The 14,463-nt window shown below is 55.1% G+C and overlaps 1 protein-coding gene across 1 annotated transcript; it reads left to right on the top strand.

Annotated features, from left to right (window-relative positions):
- Nucleotides 1-256: 256 nt before the first annotated feature.
- CCR7 (C-C motif chemokine receptor 7) lies at nucleotides 257-13,987 on the top strand. Its single transcript, XM_080826535.1, has 3 exons — nucleotides 257-315; nucleotides 6,753-6,802; nucleotides 9,713-13,987. Exons 1-3 carry the CDS (start codon nucleotides 306-308, stop codon nucleotides 10,790-10,792), a joined length of 1,140 nt encoding a protein of 379 aa, XP_080682661.1. The 5' UTR covers nucleotides 257-305; the 3' UTR covers nucleotides 10,793-13,987.
- Nucleotides 13,988-14,463: the final 476 nt, after the last annotated feature.

Below are 14,463 nucleotides of genomic sequence, written 5' to 3'. Positions count from 1 at the left end.
TCCTGTCTTGGGTTGGGATCCTTATCTGCTGGGCTACACAGGGGGCTTTTTCAATATAAATAACCTGATGATTCATGATCCTATGACCAGTGAGTGGGCTGTCACTGTCACCTTCTCATACCCCTTGGTTCTAGAAGGCACCGTGGGGGCCGTGGTTGAGGTCGGATTGGAGGAAGGAGCTGGGGTAGGAGGGGCAGAGAAGAGGGTGGCTCCTCTCAGAACTTAAAAGCACTTCCTCCCCAGACAGTGGGAGCTCAAGACCCGGCACAGCCTTCCTGTGTGGTTTCAGCTGCCCAGAGAGTGTCATGGACCTGGGTGAGTGAGCCTCCCCATGTGGGAAAGAGCAGCACGGGGTCACTCTGACATCCAGCCTGACCCTGTGGAATGGAGGTGGAGGAGGCAGGTGGAAAGCGTGGGGGAGCCTCCCAACTAATCAGGGTCTGTCCTGGTGGGAATCAGCCACCCTGTTCTCCCAGGCACAACAGATGCACTTTTCAGAGCTGGGGAAAGGGGTGACCATTGGCACCAGGAAAGACAGGGAGCGGTGGGGGTGGCGAGGTGGTGTCTTTCTAGAACAGTAAGAACTGGAGAAGGCAGCAGGGCTGAGGTTGGTGGTGATCTGGATGGCCCCTCAGCTTGGGGTGATGGGTGAGGCTCCCTGGGACCTCCGGACCAGGGGAAAAGTCCTCAGAGGGCTCCGGGCCCTCCACTCCTCGTCCTCCCTCTGCTTTCTACCTTTCTCACCTGCTAAGCAGGGATCAGAAGCTCCGTGCTCTTAGGAGCAAAGGGAAGGTTAGGGTATGCAGTACGGGGGTAGGACAAACGCAAGCAGGCTCCACGTCCCTCTGGCTCCGCTCCCGCCGCGTGCAGGTTAAAGGCTGGGTGGGCAACAGGACATGGGACAACAACGGGGCATTCAGCCTGGAGAAGTCATAGCCCACTTCACGTTTTCTGCCCTGGCCGATGACTCATCCCTTTAAAAAGCCTGTCCTCTGATCTAACCTTGGTCTTAACGAGAGGGATTACAAAAGAAACTCTGAGAGGGTTGTGAGGGGTATGGGGTACGTCCAGTTCTAGACACCCCATGTGTAAATCTCGGCTATGAAGTCAGACCTGGCTGAGGCTACAGAGGCCAAGTTCCTGGATGGTTCATTCTCACCAGCAAGCGAAGCACCACGGCAGCCTCAAAGCCGCAAGAGGTTGCCTTTAAAAAGTGAAGGTTCACTGGTGCGCCCTGTGCTGTCCTCACACTCCTCCCACCACACCACAGCTTCTTGCCTTTACTCTGCCTACCCCCTCCCCTGGCCTACCCAGAACCCCGGGTGGACCCAGAGATCTGCTGTAAATGGGTTAAAGTAGCCGCCCGACCCACCACTGGACCGGATCTTTGCATCTCTGTCTCAGAGGCTTTGGGGGTATGAGCAGAAAGTTTGTGGAATGAATGAATGAATGAATGACATCAACAACTCTGAGTTGATTTCAGTTTTTAAAAATCTCTTCCGACGTCCTCTCCTCCCAGCAGCCTGTTCCCCAATCCCATTCCCCAGACCCCCGCCCCCCGCCACTTACCACAGTCACAGAACACAGGCCATCGCCCACTGAGGACTGGTTCCTGACTCCCTGTGGGACCTCCGTGAGGGAGACCTCTGTGACCTCTGTGTGTCCCCATGGAGGAGCGGGAGGGGCGCAGATTGGTAGTTCTTGCCAATTTCCATAGTGTAAATTCTCCTGCCACGGTTGATTTCAAGCCTCAGACCAATTCAAGACCTGAAATGACTGAACAGAGAGTCAGGGAGGGCCGTGCACCCTGGCTCCACGGGCCTCTGAGAACCAACTCTGGGCCGCCACTGAGGGTCTTCCCCCAGAGCTGGGTTTGGGGTGCTAGCCTCACAGGCTTTGATGCGGGGAGGGAGGGCAACCTCTGGTTTGGGAGAAAGGGATGTTCTCGCCCGCTTCACTCAACTCGAGAGAGAGAGCCCCAACGGCCAAGCCTGAAATACTGGTAGGAAGGGAAGCCACTGAGGGAAGCTTTGCTCAGAACAGACTCGGGGGCCGTTGGTGGGGCGGATGGGCCATGAACGATCTGTTTTTCTCTCTCCGTCTGCCCAGCAGGGAGCAAGAGGTGGGTGAAGAGGCAGAGTTTCTGTTACACAAAATGAAAACACCAAAGCTGAAGCGGGGCTGAGCTGGTCTCTTTCATGATTTGAATGAGCAGCCCCAGGCGCCCTCCCACCTTTGAGAGAGGAGTCTTAAGACCTCAGAATTCTCCAAAACAGAGAAAAGAAAAAAGGAGCCTGTGAGAGACTTATGTCTCATAGCTTGGTCTGAAATGGTGGCAGAGGGAAGGTGAAAGAATGCTGAGCCAAAGCCTCCTGGTGTGGGAGCATGGCTGGGAAGGAGGGGAGGGCTGCAGCCTCTGGGAGCCGTTGGGAAAATCTCTCCTCTTTGGTATTCTTCCAGTCACCTCTCATTGATGGGGGAATTCGGGCATGACCAGTCCTGTAGGGAGAGAGTCACACGGGTGCATAAGCCACGGAGACAGGGAGAGACATAGTGCTGATGGGGTCACCGTGAGGCACGTGGGATGCTCCAAAGAAAAGTGGTGCCCATGGAACATAGGTCGGAAGAGCATTTAAGTTGGGTTTTGAAAGGTGTGTCCAAGTTTTCAAACCAGACAAGGAGGAACAAGGGAGGTGGGAGGTGGCAGGGAGAGCAGACTCGATTTCCATCAGGGGCCCACAAAGCAAATGAGGGAAGGGATGTAAGATGTAGTAAGTGGAGGGGAGCAGAGTGAACCAGAGGAGGCAAGCCCCACCAAAAGTCATCCAAATGCAAATCCAATGTAGCCAAGCAGAACATCCTGGGGCTCAGCCAGTGGACTCCCCATCAGTCAGCTCCGACAAAAGCTAACAGAAACAAGGTAGGAGCAAATGGAAGGAGGTGTCAAGAACGTGGCCATGCCCAGGAGGAAGGTAAGAAGGGAGGCAAGAGGCACAGGAGGACCAGTCTTCAAGATTTTGTGTGGCCTTGCTGAGGGGTTGTCCTGAAAGCAATAGGGAGCCGGTGAAGATTTTTCTTTTTCAGTCAGGTAAGTTAAGGGACGTGGGCTGCACTTCAGAAGGAACTCTGAAAGTCAGATGTCAGGACAGAGGTGGGGCCGGCTCTGAGATGTTAGGGGACAGGAGCAACAGAGCTAGATGACCCACAGGATGTAGGAAAGTGAGGACTCTCGTCACGCTCCATGGAGGACTCAAGAGGTATGTAAGGTGACACAGGTAGTGAGAGTTCCAATCAAATCTCAGATCCATCTCTTAGCAGCTGTGTGACCCCAGGCAAGTGGCTTAACCTCTCTGGGCCACTGTTTTTTGGAATAGCATGAGAATCACAAGGCATCGTTCACAGGATGTTATGAGGGAGAGATACGGAAAGACTAAGAGGCAACATAAAGATGGCTTAGGAGTGTGGTTTCTAGAAACTGAAGGATTCAAAGCCCAACTCCATTATTAGCCAACTGTGTGACTCTGGGAAGTTTGCTAATCTCCCTGTGCTTCAGTTTCCTCAGTCCTAGAGGGGAATTATAGTAGTACCTACCTACCATAATGACAGTGATCATACATGGAACGATTTGGTGCATAGTGAGAGCTCAATGAATTTGAATTCTATCACTGGGTAAAGAAGTTGATATCATAGGGACTGCAAGGTTCCCCTAGTTGTCCTACCTCCCTGCCTGTTGTCTGAAAGGGGAGCCCCCAGGCTTCTCACCTTCTCTTCAAATTTCCTTACCCCTTCCCGGCTTCTTCCCTCCCCCTCTCTCCTGCCTCCCCTAAAAAAGTTGTGTTGGCAGGTGAGAAATTCCAGAGAGGAAAAAGTTTGGGGTGGCTTTTGGGGCCAGCTAAATGGGTAGCCATGATTCCCTAGAGGGTCTGGAAAATGTGGGGATGAAAGTTAGGGATTTGGAAGAGCAACCAACCAGCAATCCCTCCACCCAGACAGGAAAGCAGTTTTCCTTGCTAGGGGCTCAGGTCGGAGTTCTAGGGAATTTTCTTCTCATTATGATTATTACTAGAAACCCAAGAACTCAGAAAATACCCAACATATAAGTCATCCACGTCTCAACCCCTGAGATTCCCAACTTCAGTGGCCTCACCCAAGCTGCTGCCCAAGGCTTGTTGCTTTATGACTCTGTAACAGACAGAAATGATCTGACTCATGGCCACTGACCAGGCTCCTGCCACACACCAGAGTTCCCCTAAATTCCCATTTGGTCACCTTTCTTGAAAATGGCCTGTTTGGGTTCTACGGATCCTTGTTCATCCACCATTTCCAATACACCTGGAATGAGAAATCATGTACACACGCACACATAGCCTAGTCTCACCCCCTCCCCCCTCCCCTCCACCAGGGGCAAAGGAATGGGACAGGGCCCCGGGGAAGGGGTTGATGGAGTGAAATAGAAACAGTTCTTACTCCTTGCATCTACCCGTTGTGACTTATCAAAACTTTGAGGTTTCTCGGTTCTCACTGACAGTCAAAGTGGGCTTTCTCTAGAGTAACGAAAGATTTGTGCCTGTTTAAAGAAACCTCGAGCACTTCACACCAAGATGAGTCAGTGGAGAATGGGCGGTGCGTTGGACCCTGACAAGAGCCTGTTGAAGATAGAGATGTGGGCTTGAGGGCGGCCTCCCATGGTAATTCGGCGAGGAAGGGGGATGGGAGAGGGGAGCTAGGACGTTGCACAGTCCTCTATTCCTACCTAGGACTGCAGATACTCAGGGGCAAGCCGGGGACAATGGGACAGTGGGTGGCTGTCCTCAGAAAGAGAAGACATAGCCAGGAAGGCAGGTGCAGGCAGACAGTGAGGGGCTTGACTGCCATACTAAGTTTCAGGGCCTTCCTCCGTAGGGCTGGAGGGAGAATCCTCAGGATTTAGGAGGCCTGGTGGGGCTTGGCATCAGAGCGCTGCCTTAGAAAGACGTACCTAGCAGTAGTGTGCAATATAACTTACTTGAGGTGGGAAAACTATGTATTTATTTTTGTGGCTTGAGGCTCTTCCTCCTTGGCCCAGGAACCCCCCCAAGCCCAGAATCCCCTGCCTTAGGCACTCCACCTGGAGCGTGCAGAAAATTGGGTGTCGTGCAGAGACACTTCCAGCAGGTGGCGCTGTAGCCAAGGACAGAGAATCCCTGGCAATCCGCTCCCTCGTGAGAAGCAGAACCCCTTGCTTTCAGGAAGAGGGTCCCCAGCTTCCAGAAGGTGCCTGAAGCGGAGTCCCAAGCATTTCCCTGTCCCTGTTGAGACTGGAGGTGTGACCGGCCTGCAAGTCCTGCCTTGGCATTCATCTGTGGCGTCCTAGTTACTGATTGTGCTGTGGGCCAGGCCCTGGCTGGGAGGCTAAGGGTCAGGTTCCTGGGAGGGGGCTACAAAGGTCAGAAAGCACAACTCCTGTCCTCTGGGTGCTCCCAGACGGTTAGGTGAGATAAGACTGCTACATAAATTACCCCGTGCACTGTCCTCCCTGCTCAGCCCTCCGAGGAAATAAGCTCCCACTCCAGCCCTCACCTCAGCCACAAAGCAGAACTGAGTGGCCAAGGCCCCATACTCTGTCGGCAGCACACCAGGCCTGGGCTAACCTGGGGTCTCAACCCGCTGCTCAGACTCAAGAGAGCCTCCCGACTTCCAGAACGTACCCAGGTTCCAACCCTGCTCTGCGCAGGCCGGGCAGGCTCCCCTCCCATGGCTGAGTGTCTTCCCTTTTCCCACATCTCGCGAGGCCCCAGATTAGAAACAAAAGAGCAAACGTACACACACACACACTTCAGTCAAGCAAAAAAAGTAGTTACCTCAGAGAATAGTCTCTATCTATCGTACCATACCGTCCTAGGGCTGCGTCCCCTCAGGCCACCCCGGCGCTCTCTCCCCCGGAAGAAGGAGAAGCTGGGGCATTCATTCACTCGCTCACTCGCTGGTTCATTCACTCATCAACCCACAGTTCCTGGATGCCTTCTTCATTCTGGGCCTGCACTGGGTGAAAGGGAAGAGGTCCCTGCTCCACCGACAGGCTGAGGGAGTAGGCCAAGGAAACCACAAGTTGGCCTTAATGAATGTCAGTTGAATGAGGGGTTGTGGGGAGCAGATGGGTCCCCGAAGCACTTTCCCATCCTTGAGATGCCAGGAAGTAACCTCACTCCTCCACCTAGCCCTGTGGCATCAGCCTGTCTCCTCAGCTGGCCTCCCCCAGAGGACACTCGGGCTGCAGATGGGGTTGCCCACTCACCCGGATGCAGAAAAGATGCTCCCCAGTGGTTCCTGGCAAGGAGCAGTGCAGGACACACACACAGAGTTACCATCACCCCCCTCAAGGCCTTGCTTCTCATACAACCTGGGGTGGGAGGGGCCACTCAAACCCAGGAGTCAGGGTCAGGTGAAACTCAGCCTGAAACTCAGCCTTGAGGGGCAGTGTGGGCCAGGGCGGGCTTTCCAACTCCAGAAGATGCTCTGAAGAGCCAGGAAGGGGGTAGGGAGCAGGGGCTGCCATGCATTCTGATCCCACTAAGAGGAGGTGAGGGCCGGCAAGGCTGGGCAGCCAGCCAGGTGCTTCAAGGCACAATCTGGTTCTGATGTTCCAGGCAAACGAGGTGCCTGGGGCTTGTGAGGAAAGTTCCCAACAGTGCCCCCACCCCTCCCTGAGGCCTTCTTTCCTAACAAAGAGCTGCCCCTGCCAAGCAGTAACTTTCTCACCTTGTCTCCTGCAGGGAAACCAATGAAAAGCCTGCTGGTGGTGGCTCTCCTTGTCATTTTCCAGGTGAGATCTGCGCCCAACAAAAGCTCTGTTCCCTCCCCCAAACCCCCTCCCCAAGCCCACCCTTTCCCACCCCCAGAATCCTGGTGGTGGAGGAGGGGGGCACTTGCTGTAAAGAAAGAGACCCAGACACAAACCCACCCGCTGTTCCTTAAGCCGGTGGCTGCCCCTCTCCATCTGCTGAGTGACCCTACAAGCTACACGTGGTCTCCGAACGTCCTGGATGCCGCTTAAATTAAAACACAGGGGAAATAAGACACCACCTTCTCCCCCACCGCACTTGCACCGTCCCCATTCAGGATACAGAAATGCGGGCTCCGTCTGAGTCTGTCGAGGGGAAGGGCACAAAGCAACGGCTGTGAGTTTCCTGGAGTCTGTGCATGTGTGTGCACAGACGTGCGTGCAAAACTTCATACATGAGCCGAGAGAACATGTGGTCTGGTGGCCTCGTTATGATCCTATTACTCCAAAGCTGTCTCCCGCCCCCGGTGTCCAGCCAAAGCCTCCCCTGGAGGCCCCAGTCCCTTCTATGAAATAAAGAGGCCCATCTGAGCCCCACTTAGTGGGGAGGGAAGAAAGCATGGGGCCCGGGACACTGGGGGTAGGGGAGTTTACGTACTTTATAGGTCCCCAAACTCTGCAGGAGCCAAGTCCCCCAATTTACACTGTTCTGCTTCTCAGTCCCAGAAATGGAGACAGGAAAGCTGGCCCCACCGAGCACTGGAGTTAGAAGAAACTGTAACTCATAGTCTTCTCTTCCATTGGTTGGGGGTGGGAGCTCTCTGGAGGGGGAGGGGGAGGCCAAGTCCAAAGCTGGAGAGGCAGGCCTTCAGAATTTGGCTTTTCCCCAAGTCTGGAGGCCAGAGGGGCAGCTTTCCAGGAGCTCCGGCCAGAGGCAGGCCCCAAGCTGGGCACTGTTCCCAAAACCCCATCCCAGAGGCCCCCTGGAGCTTGGGCTGCAGCCCACAGCCTGGCCCCCTTCCCCATCACCACTCCCTCCCCTCTTTCTTCCTGCTTCAGGACTTGGGAGGGGCTATATTGCTAGAAGTGGAGAATGGAAGATTGGGGAGGGGATGAGGGACAGCTGGGGCTCATTCTTCTCTTTACTTGGGGGAATGGGGGTGGCTCAGACGGGGCAGGATGTGGTGGGGCTGTGGGCTGCAGAGGCATCGTGCCTAGTGGCCCAGAGTCCGGAAGTAGTAAAGGGTGGAAAAAGAGGGCAGGTCATGCTGGTGGGGAGCACTCTTCATAAAGGCTGGGTATACCCCCCTTATGTCCGGGGACCCCAGACTTATAACCCTGGGACTTACCGTGAGTTAGGGCTGAGAGCAGTCAGCCTCTTCAGGACTCCCAGGCTGCAGTCATGCCCAGATGAGGGGAAAGGGGGGTGCCGCTAACTTTTCTCAAGATAGCAGCGCCCAGAGAAAAGGCTCTTGGATATTATTTTGTCCTCGTTCTGTGACAGTGATAAATTCAGGATTTGGAAGTGAGAAAGGCAGAGACAGGATGTGGGGAAGAGACCGAGTTCCACTCTGGCTGTGTGACCTTGAACGAAGTTCTCCAAAAGCCTCCCTTTCCTCGTCTCTAAAGTCCCTCCAGCTCCCCAGGTGCATGAAAACCCATCACTGTGAGCTGCCCAGAGCCCAGTTCCCAGAGGAGGGGCCATGAGCTTCCCCTGGCAGCCCCACAGCCCAGCTGCCAGCCTACAGAGGCTCAGCTGTCCCTGTGCGTAGGGGTGCAGGGGTGCATGCCCTCCTTCATTGATAAAATCACAGCAGGTTGCCTGATACTTCAGCTTGCCCTACAAATGGGCTTTAAAAAAAAAAAAAAAAAAGGCCCTGAGCCGCTGAGCCCGACTGATTGGGATCTGCCGGAAGAGACTGGAAGGAAGAGAGAGACAGAGAGGTAGGGGGAGAGGGTGGGAGCCCAGAGGGAGAGTAGGAGACAACGGAGTCCCATGCTCTTGCTGGAGATGCAGGGAGGACTCCATCACAGCTGAGGAGGCAGTGGCCCAGCAGGGCACCCTCCACCCCGTCATAGCTGTACAGTTCAGTGCCCTTGGGCACATGTTGCCGGAGCCCCTGCTGCGTGCCAGGCACCGTACCTCGGGCCCTGGGATCCGTAGAATTTTGCAAGTCACTCATCATGCAGGGTCACAGCAGCTTGCCCCAAACCAGAGTTTTGAGGCTTCTTAACAGAGTATCTGCCTTCTGACTCCAGGCCCTCCTCAACCTGAACCCCGACGTGGATTTCCCCTCAAAAGCTGAAGTACTTTGTAGGCTCCCTGGAAAACTCTTTCTAGCAGATTCTAAAAGGAGGCTCAAGATGAAAGACACACATTCCTCCTCTCCTGGAGTTTCTGGGCCCCAGAACCGAGGTTAAGCACCTTACCCCAGCCATGGAGGGAGATTATAGTCATCTCCATCTCACAGATGAGGAAACTGAGGCTCAGAGATAAAGTGTGTTTATGTGGCCCGAGGCTCATGGGACCTCAAAGCCCAGATGATTTCCAGTCCACTGTCAGGACACGTAATGCCGAGCCTCTCTGAGTTGGTGAGAACAGACCCTTGCTACTTATAAGAAGTGCAGAATCTCCGGTCCCAACCTATCTGATCAGGACACACATTTTGACAAGACCGCCAGGTAATTCATGTGCATGTTAAATTTGGGGAAGCACCAGTTTTAAGCCAGGGAGCCACCTGGGAAGTTTAGAAAAACAGATCCTAGGGCTCCGCCCCCGGAGATTCCAGGTTCGTAGGTCCCAGATGGGGCCCGAGAATTTGCAGGCTTTGTGGATGATGCCCCTAATGGGGACCACTGCTCTGGGCAATCCCGGGGCCTCAAGGTGAGCTGAGTTGAGCTGGATCCTACTTGGCTAAGCTGAATGGTGTTGCCCTGTTCCCTCCCCCGCAGGTGTGCCTGTGCCAAGATGAGGTCACGGATGATTACATCGGAGACAATACCACGGTGGACTACACTCTCTACGAGTCCGTATGCTTCAAGAAAGATGTGCGGAACTTTAAAGCCTGGTTCCTGCCACTCATGTACACCATCATTTGCTTCATGGGCCTGCTGGGCAACGGGCTGGTCGTGCTGACCTACATCTATTTCAAGAGGCTCAAGACCATGACCGACACCTACCTACTCAACCTGGCCATGGCCGACATCCTCTTCCTCCTGACCCTTCCCTTCTGGGCCTACAGCGCAGCCAAGTCCTGGATCTTTGGTGTGCACATTTGCAAGATCATCTTCGGCATCTACAAGATAAGCTTCTTCAGCGGTATGCTGCTGCTTCTTTGCATCAGCATTGACCGCTACGTGGCCATTGTCCAGGCCGTCTCGGCCCACCGCCACCGTGCCCGTGTTCTCCTCATCAGCAAACTGTCCTGCGTGGGCATCTGGATGCTGGCCATGGTGCTGTCCACCCCGGAGCTGCTGTACAGTGGCCTCCAGAAAAGCAGCAGCGAGCAAGCCCTGCGGTGCTCCCTTGTCACCGAGCATGTGGAAGACCTGATCACCATCCAGGTGGCCCAGATGGTGGTGGGCTTTCTGATCCCCCTGGGGGCCATGAGCTTCTGTTACCTCGTCATCATCCGCACCCTGCTCCAGGCCCGCAACTTCGAGCGCAACAAGGCCATCAAGGTCATCATCGCTGTGGTCGTGGTCTTCATCGCCTTCCAGCTGCCCTACAATGGGGTGGTCCTGGCCCAGACGGTGGCCAACTTCAATATCACAGGCAGCGGCAGCTGTGAGCTCAGTAAGCAGCTCAACATTGCCTATGATGTCACCTATAGCCTGGCCTGCGTCCGCTGCTGTGTCAACCCTTTCTTGTATGCCTTCATTGGTGTCAAGTTCAGGAATGACCTCTTCAAGCTCTTCAAGGACTTGGGCTGCCTGAGCCAGGAACGGCTCCGCCAGTGGTCTTCCTGCCGCCACATCCGGCGCTCCTCCATGAGCATGGAGGCCGAGACCACCACCACCTTCTCCCCGTAGGTGGCGCTCCACTCGGACGAGAGGGACCTCTCTCAGGGCCCTGGGGCCCTGGGAACCGGACTGGCAGCAGGAGACTCGGGCTCCAAACGCTGCAGAGGGAAAGGCAGTCCTGGCCGTGAAGCTCTGTCTCGTGGGGAGAGGACGACGTGCAGCAGTCCGGACCCCCAGCCCTAGCTACCTCCACCCAGCTTCCAAAGCCTTGTGACCAATACGCTGTGCCAAATCCTGCGACACTCCAAAACCAAGGCTGCTGTCTGTCCCCCAGACCAAGAACCAAGAGTGGAAGTGGGGAAACAGTCCGCACTTGGAGTGAAGGGAGAGTTGGTGACAGATGGACCGGAGAAGGGCGCCTGGCAAGTCCTCTGAATGAAACTCCTTCTGACCCAGGAAGACATCCTCCCTTAGAGTCGAGGGCGGAGGCGAGGTCTTCCAGAAAACAAGGCTTTGTCTCTGAGACCTGAGATGGTGGGGAGACTTCTCGGCTTGGCAGGGAAAGGGGATGCCAGCTGGTCAAAATCTCTGAATTCCTCCCTCCGTCCCTTTCTCCACTGTCATCTGAGCCACCAAGGAATGGCAGGCTCCAGACCTCCCCGAAACCACACTTGCCCAGTGCCTGCCACCTCTCATCAGGCCGCTGCCCGCCCGGGCTCTCCTCAGGGAGGGGTGTGGTGTTTCCTGCGGGCCAAGCCAGCGGCCGCTGCCCGGCCAAAACCACGCTCCCGGCCAGGACTCTGGGGCACAGATGACGTGCGGCGAGCCCTTCTCGGGTCTCAGCTCTGCTCCAAAGGAAGAGAGGGCAGGCAGAGAGGCTAGGGACCGGGACGGGGGGGTGGGGAGTGGTGACAGTATTGACTGCTGAAGGCCAGTGAGCTGCTCTTTGTTCTTAGTCATGGGGACAAAAAAACGCTCATCCTGTCCTGCTTTCAGTTCATTAAGACAGCGCAGTTTACTCACAGACAAATACAAGTTTTCCTTTGCGGAAACAACAGCTTTAAAAGAAAGGGGGGACATTTTCGGTAAATGGCAAATGGGTATGTCCCTGTTTTGCAAGCCCCCACTTCCCACCCGACCACCTCCTCTTCTCTGCTCTCCCTGGGCTTCATTTCTGAGAGACGATCAGAACCGTGGGGTCTGCCAAGCTATGCTCTGAGCCCCTCCTGTGACACAGGCCCAGGAGGCTGAAAGAGGGAGGGGAAGGGAAAGCACAGGGTGCCCAACTTGCAAATGCCCTTCCAGAACTCGTGGGAGAGGACCCAAGCCTGTGCCATCAATAGTGACCCACAGACGTGGTATGAGCTGAGCTTTGGAGAGAGCCAAGCTGTCCTTCAAACCTCAACGACTGGGAGCTCTCCCTCACCTTTAGCAACATTTACTCACTGGTCAGCTCATCCCGTCCCTGCTCGGTCTGTAACTAGAGCCCATAACCCTTTGTCAGTCCCTTCAAGCTCCCTGCAATGGTTCTTAGAGGGAGGGCCGCCTCCCCCCCCCACCCCCGCCCCGGGCACCCAGACTACAGCATGCGGGATTAAGGAGGCTGGGCATGGCACCCATGTGATAGGCTGCACCCTTTGCTTGGAAGCCAAGTTCATCCACGACCCACCCTACAGACCACCATTGCAGCAATAGCCGATGTCCAGTGACCCATCACGGAGGGGCAGGGATCGGGGAACAGCCACTGCCCACAACATAGATCCATGTCCCCTGGAATCCCTGAAGCCTCCCCAGAACCCTGACTCCTCCAAGCCAGAGAGGAGGTTAGCCCAAAGCTGTGACGCATGAGGAGGCATCTGAAGGGTCCAGCACAGCGACAGCTGGGGGCCTGGCAGGGGGCGAGAAGGAGGGGATACTCGGGTAAAGGTGATAGTATACATTTTCCAGAGAGCCCGCTTGGTAATGCAGCCCATTCTCTCTGGTCCTCAGCACATGACATTCGCCTCCTCCGTGAGCTGCGCTGGGCACGACTTGTTGGCCAGCATGCCCTGGGGAAAAGGAAGCTCGCCCGGGTGCAGCCAGGGGGGAGTGGTGCTTGCCACAGCAGCGCTGAGTAGTAAAACATGAAGCTACAGATGTGTGTGCACAAGTGTGGGGTGCGGGGAGGACCCCAGAGCGCCTGTGGGGTCCCCAAGAGGAGCATGGAGCTCACTGGTATGTACATCCTAATGAGGGTACAGGCAGGAAACCGATCCTCAGTTCCTGAAGGGAGGAATTCAAGGGCACACTCATGAGCCGGAAGCCAGGCCAACCGCACAAACACGCCATCTCAGCTTCAGATACATTTTTCTAAAATAACTGGACATCTCCGAGTATTTGCAAAGACAACAGAACCCCAGCCATGTTAATTCCCCAAACTGCTTTATCCTGGCTCATAGCTGGCCTGACCCCTTCTCCCTTGCCCAGCGCTCTCCTGGGCCTACCCTGAGCTTTGGGGACCCCTAGGAAGAAGGAACAAACTGACTGGGGAGCCCCCCTGCCCCAGCACCCAAAGCTTCTCTCTCCCTTTCTGTCTGTCATCTGCTTCATACAACTGCTCCCATGAACTGGCTTCATGGCCCCCATGGCCCCCCTCCTGTCTCTTGTAGCTTCCCCCTTCTTTCCATCCCCATCCTCTCTGGCTGCACCCCCAGGGCCCACCTCTGCCCTTATAGCCAGAAGCACCACGCCTCAAGAATCCTGGATTCACAGGACTGCAAGGGACCGCAGGGATCTGCTGGTCCACCCCAATCAAACTCTAGATGGGGAAACTGAGGCCCAGAAGGAGGAACTGATTTGCTTAAAGAGACTTTGCAATATAAGAATACTGGATCAGCTGGCTTTGGGGGGCCTGAGGGTCTGGCAGGATTATGGGAAGCGGATGGGAGAGAGCGGACCTCTGAAGCCAGACTGACCGGGAACTTCATCTCTGTTGCTTCCCAGCTGTGTAACCTTCAGCTGTTGCTCAACTGCTCTGAGGCTCAGATTTCTCAGCTGCAAGATGGAGAGGATTTGGCAAACATGGCGCACGGCGCCTGGAATGTGGAACATGGTGATGAGGAGCAGGGGTTCTGCGGCCAGACTGCCTGGTTTGAATCTCAGCTAAGCTCCTCGGGCTCCTTACTTAGTCTGTGTTTCGGTTTCCTAGTCTGTGTGATGGGGAAAATCATAGCACCTACCTCCTAGGACTGCTGTGAGGAGCAAGTAAATTCACAGATGTCAAATGCTTAGAAATCCTTCTGGAAGTGTTGTTGATAATCATTAAGAAATGTTTAATACATGGTAGCAAAAAAAAAAAAAAAAAAGTTTCCACAAGTTTCCACCAGGAAACCAAATTCAATTCCTTAGCCTCATTTCCATCCCCCCACAACTTATAAATCAAGCTGGAGGACAGCTTGAAGATGAGTCAGACTGCCCTTCCCACCAACCGAGGCTCAGAGAGCTAAGTTACTCACCTGAGGTTTCTTCGGAGCTCTTGGCCATGCTAGAACTTGAGCCCAGGTTCCCGAGCTCCAGCCAGAGGTTTTCCTGCAGATCTCCTGCACTCCCCTGCACTCCCCTACGTGTCCACCCCAGCCTGCGACACCCTTGTCCCAGACCATGCAGCTCTGCTCTGGCAAGCACTGTCCCTCCTGTCCTGAGGCCAGGCCCTTAAGGAGCAGCTCCCCTTGCCCCCATGAATAGTCCCTGTCCTTGCCCCT

Source organism: Martes martes (assembly GCF_963455335.1).
Source record: "Martes martes genome assembly, chromosome: 16".
Lineage (NCBI taxonomy): Eukaryota > Metazoa > Chordata > Mammalia > Carnivora > Mustelidae > Martes > Martes martes.
This window is presented reverse-complemented; position numbering and strand designations above follow the sequence as displayed.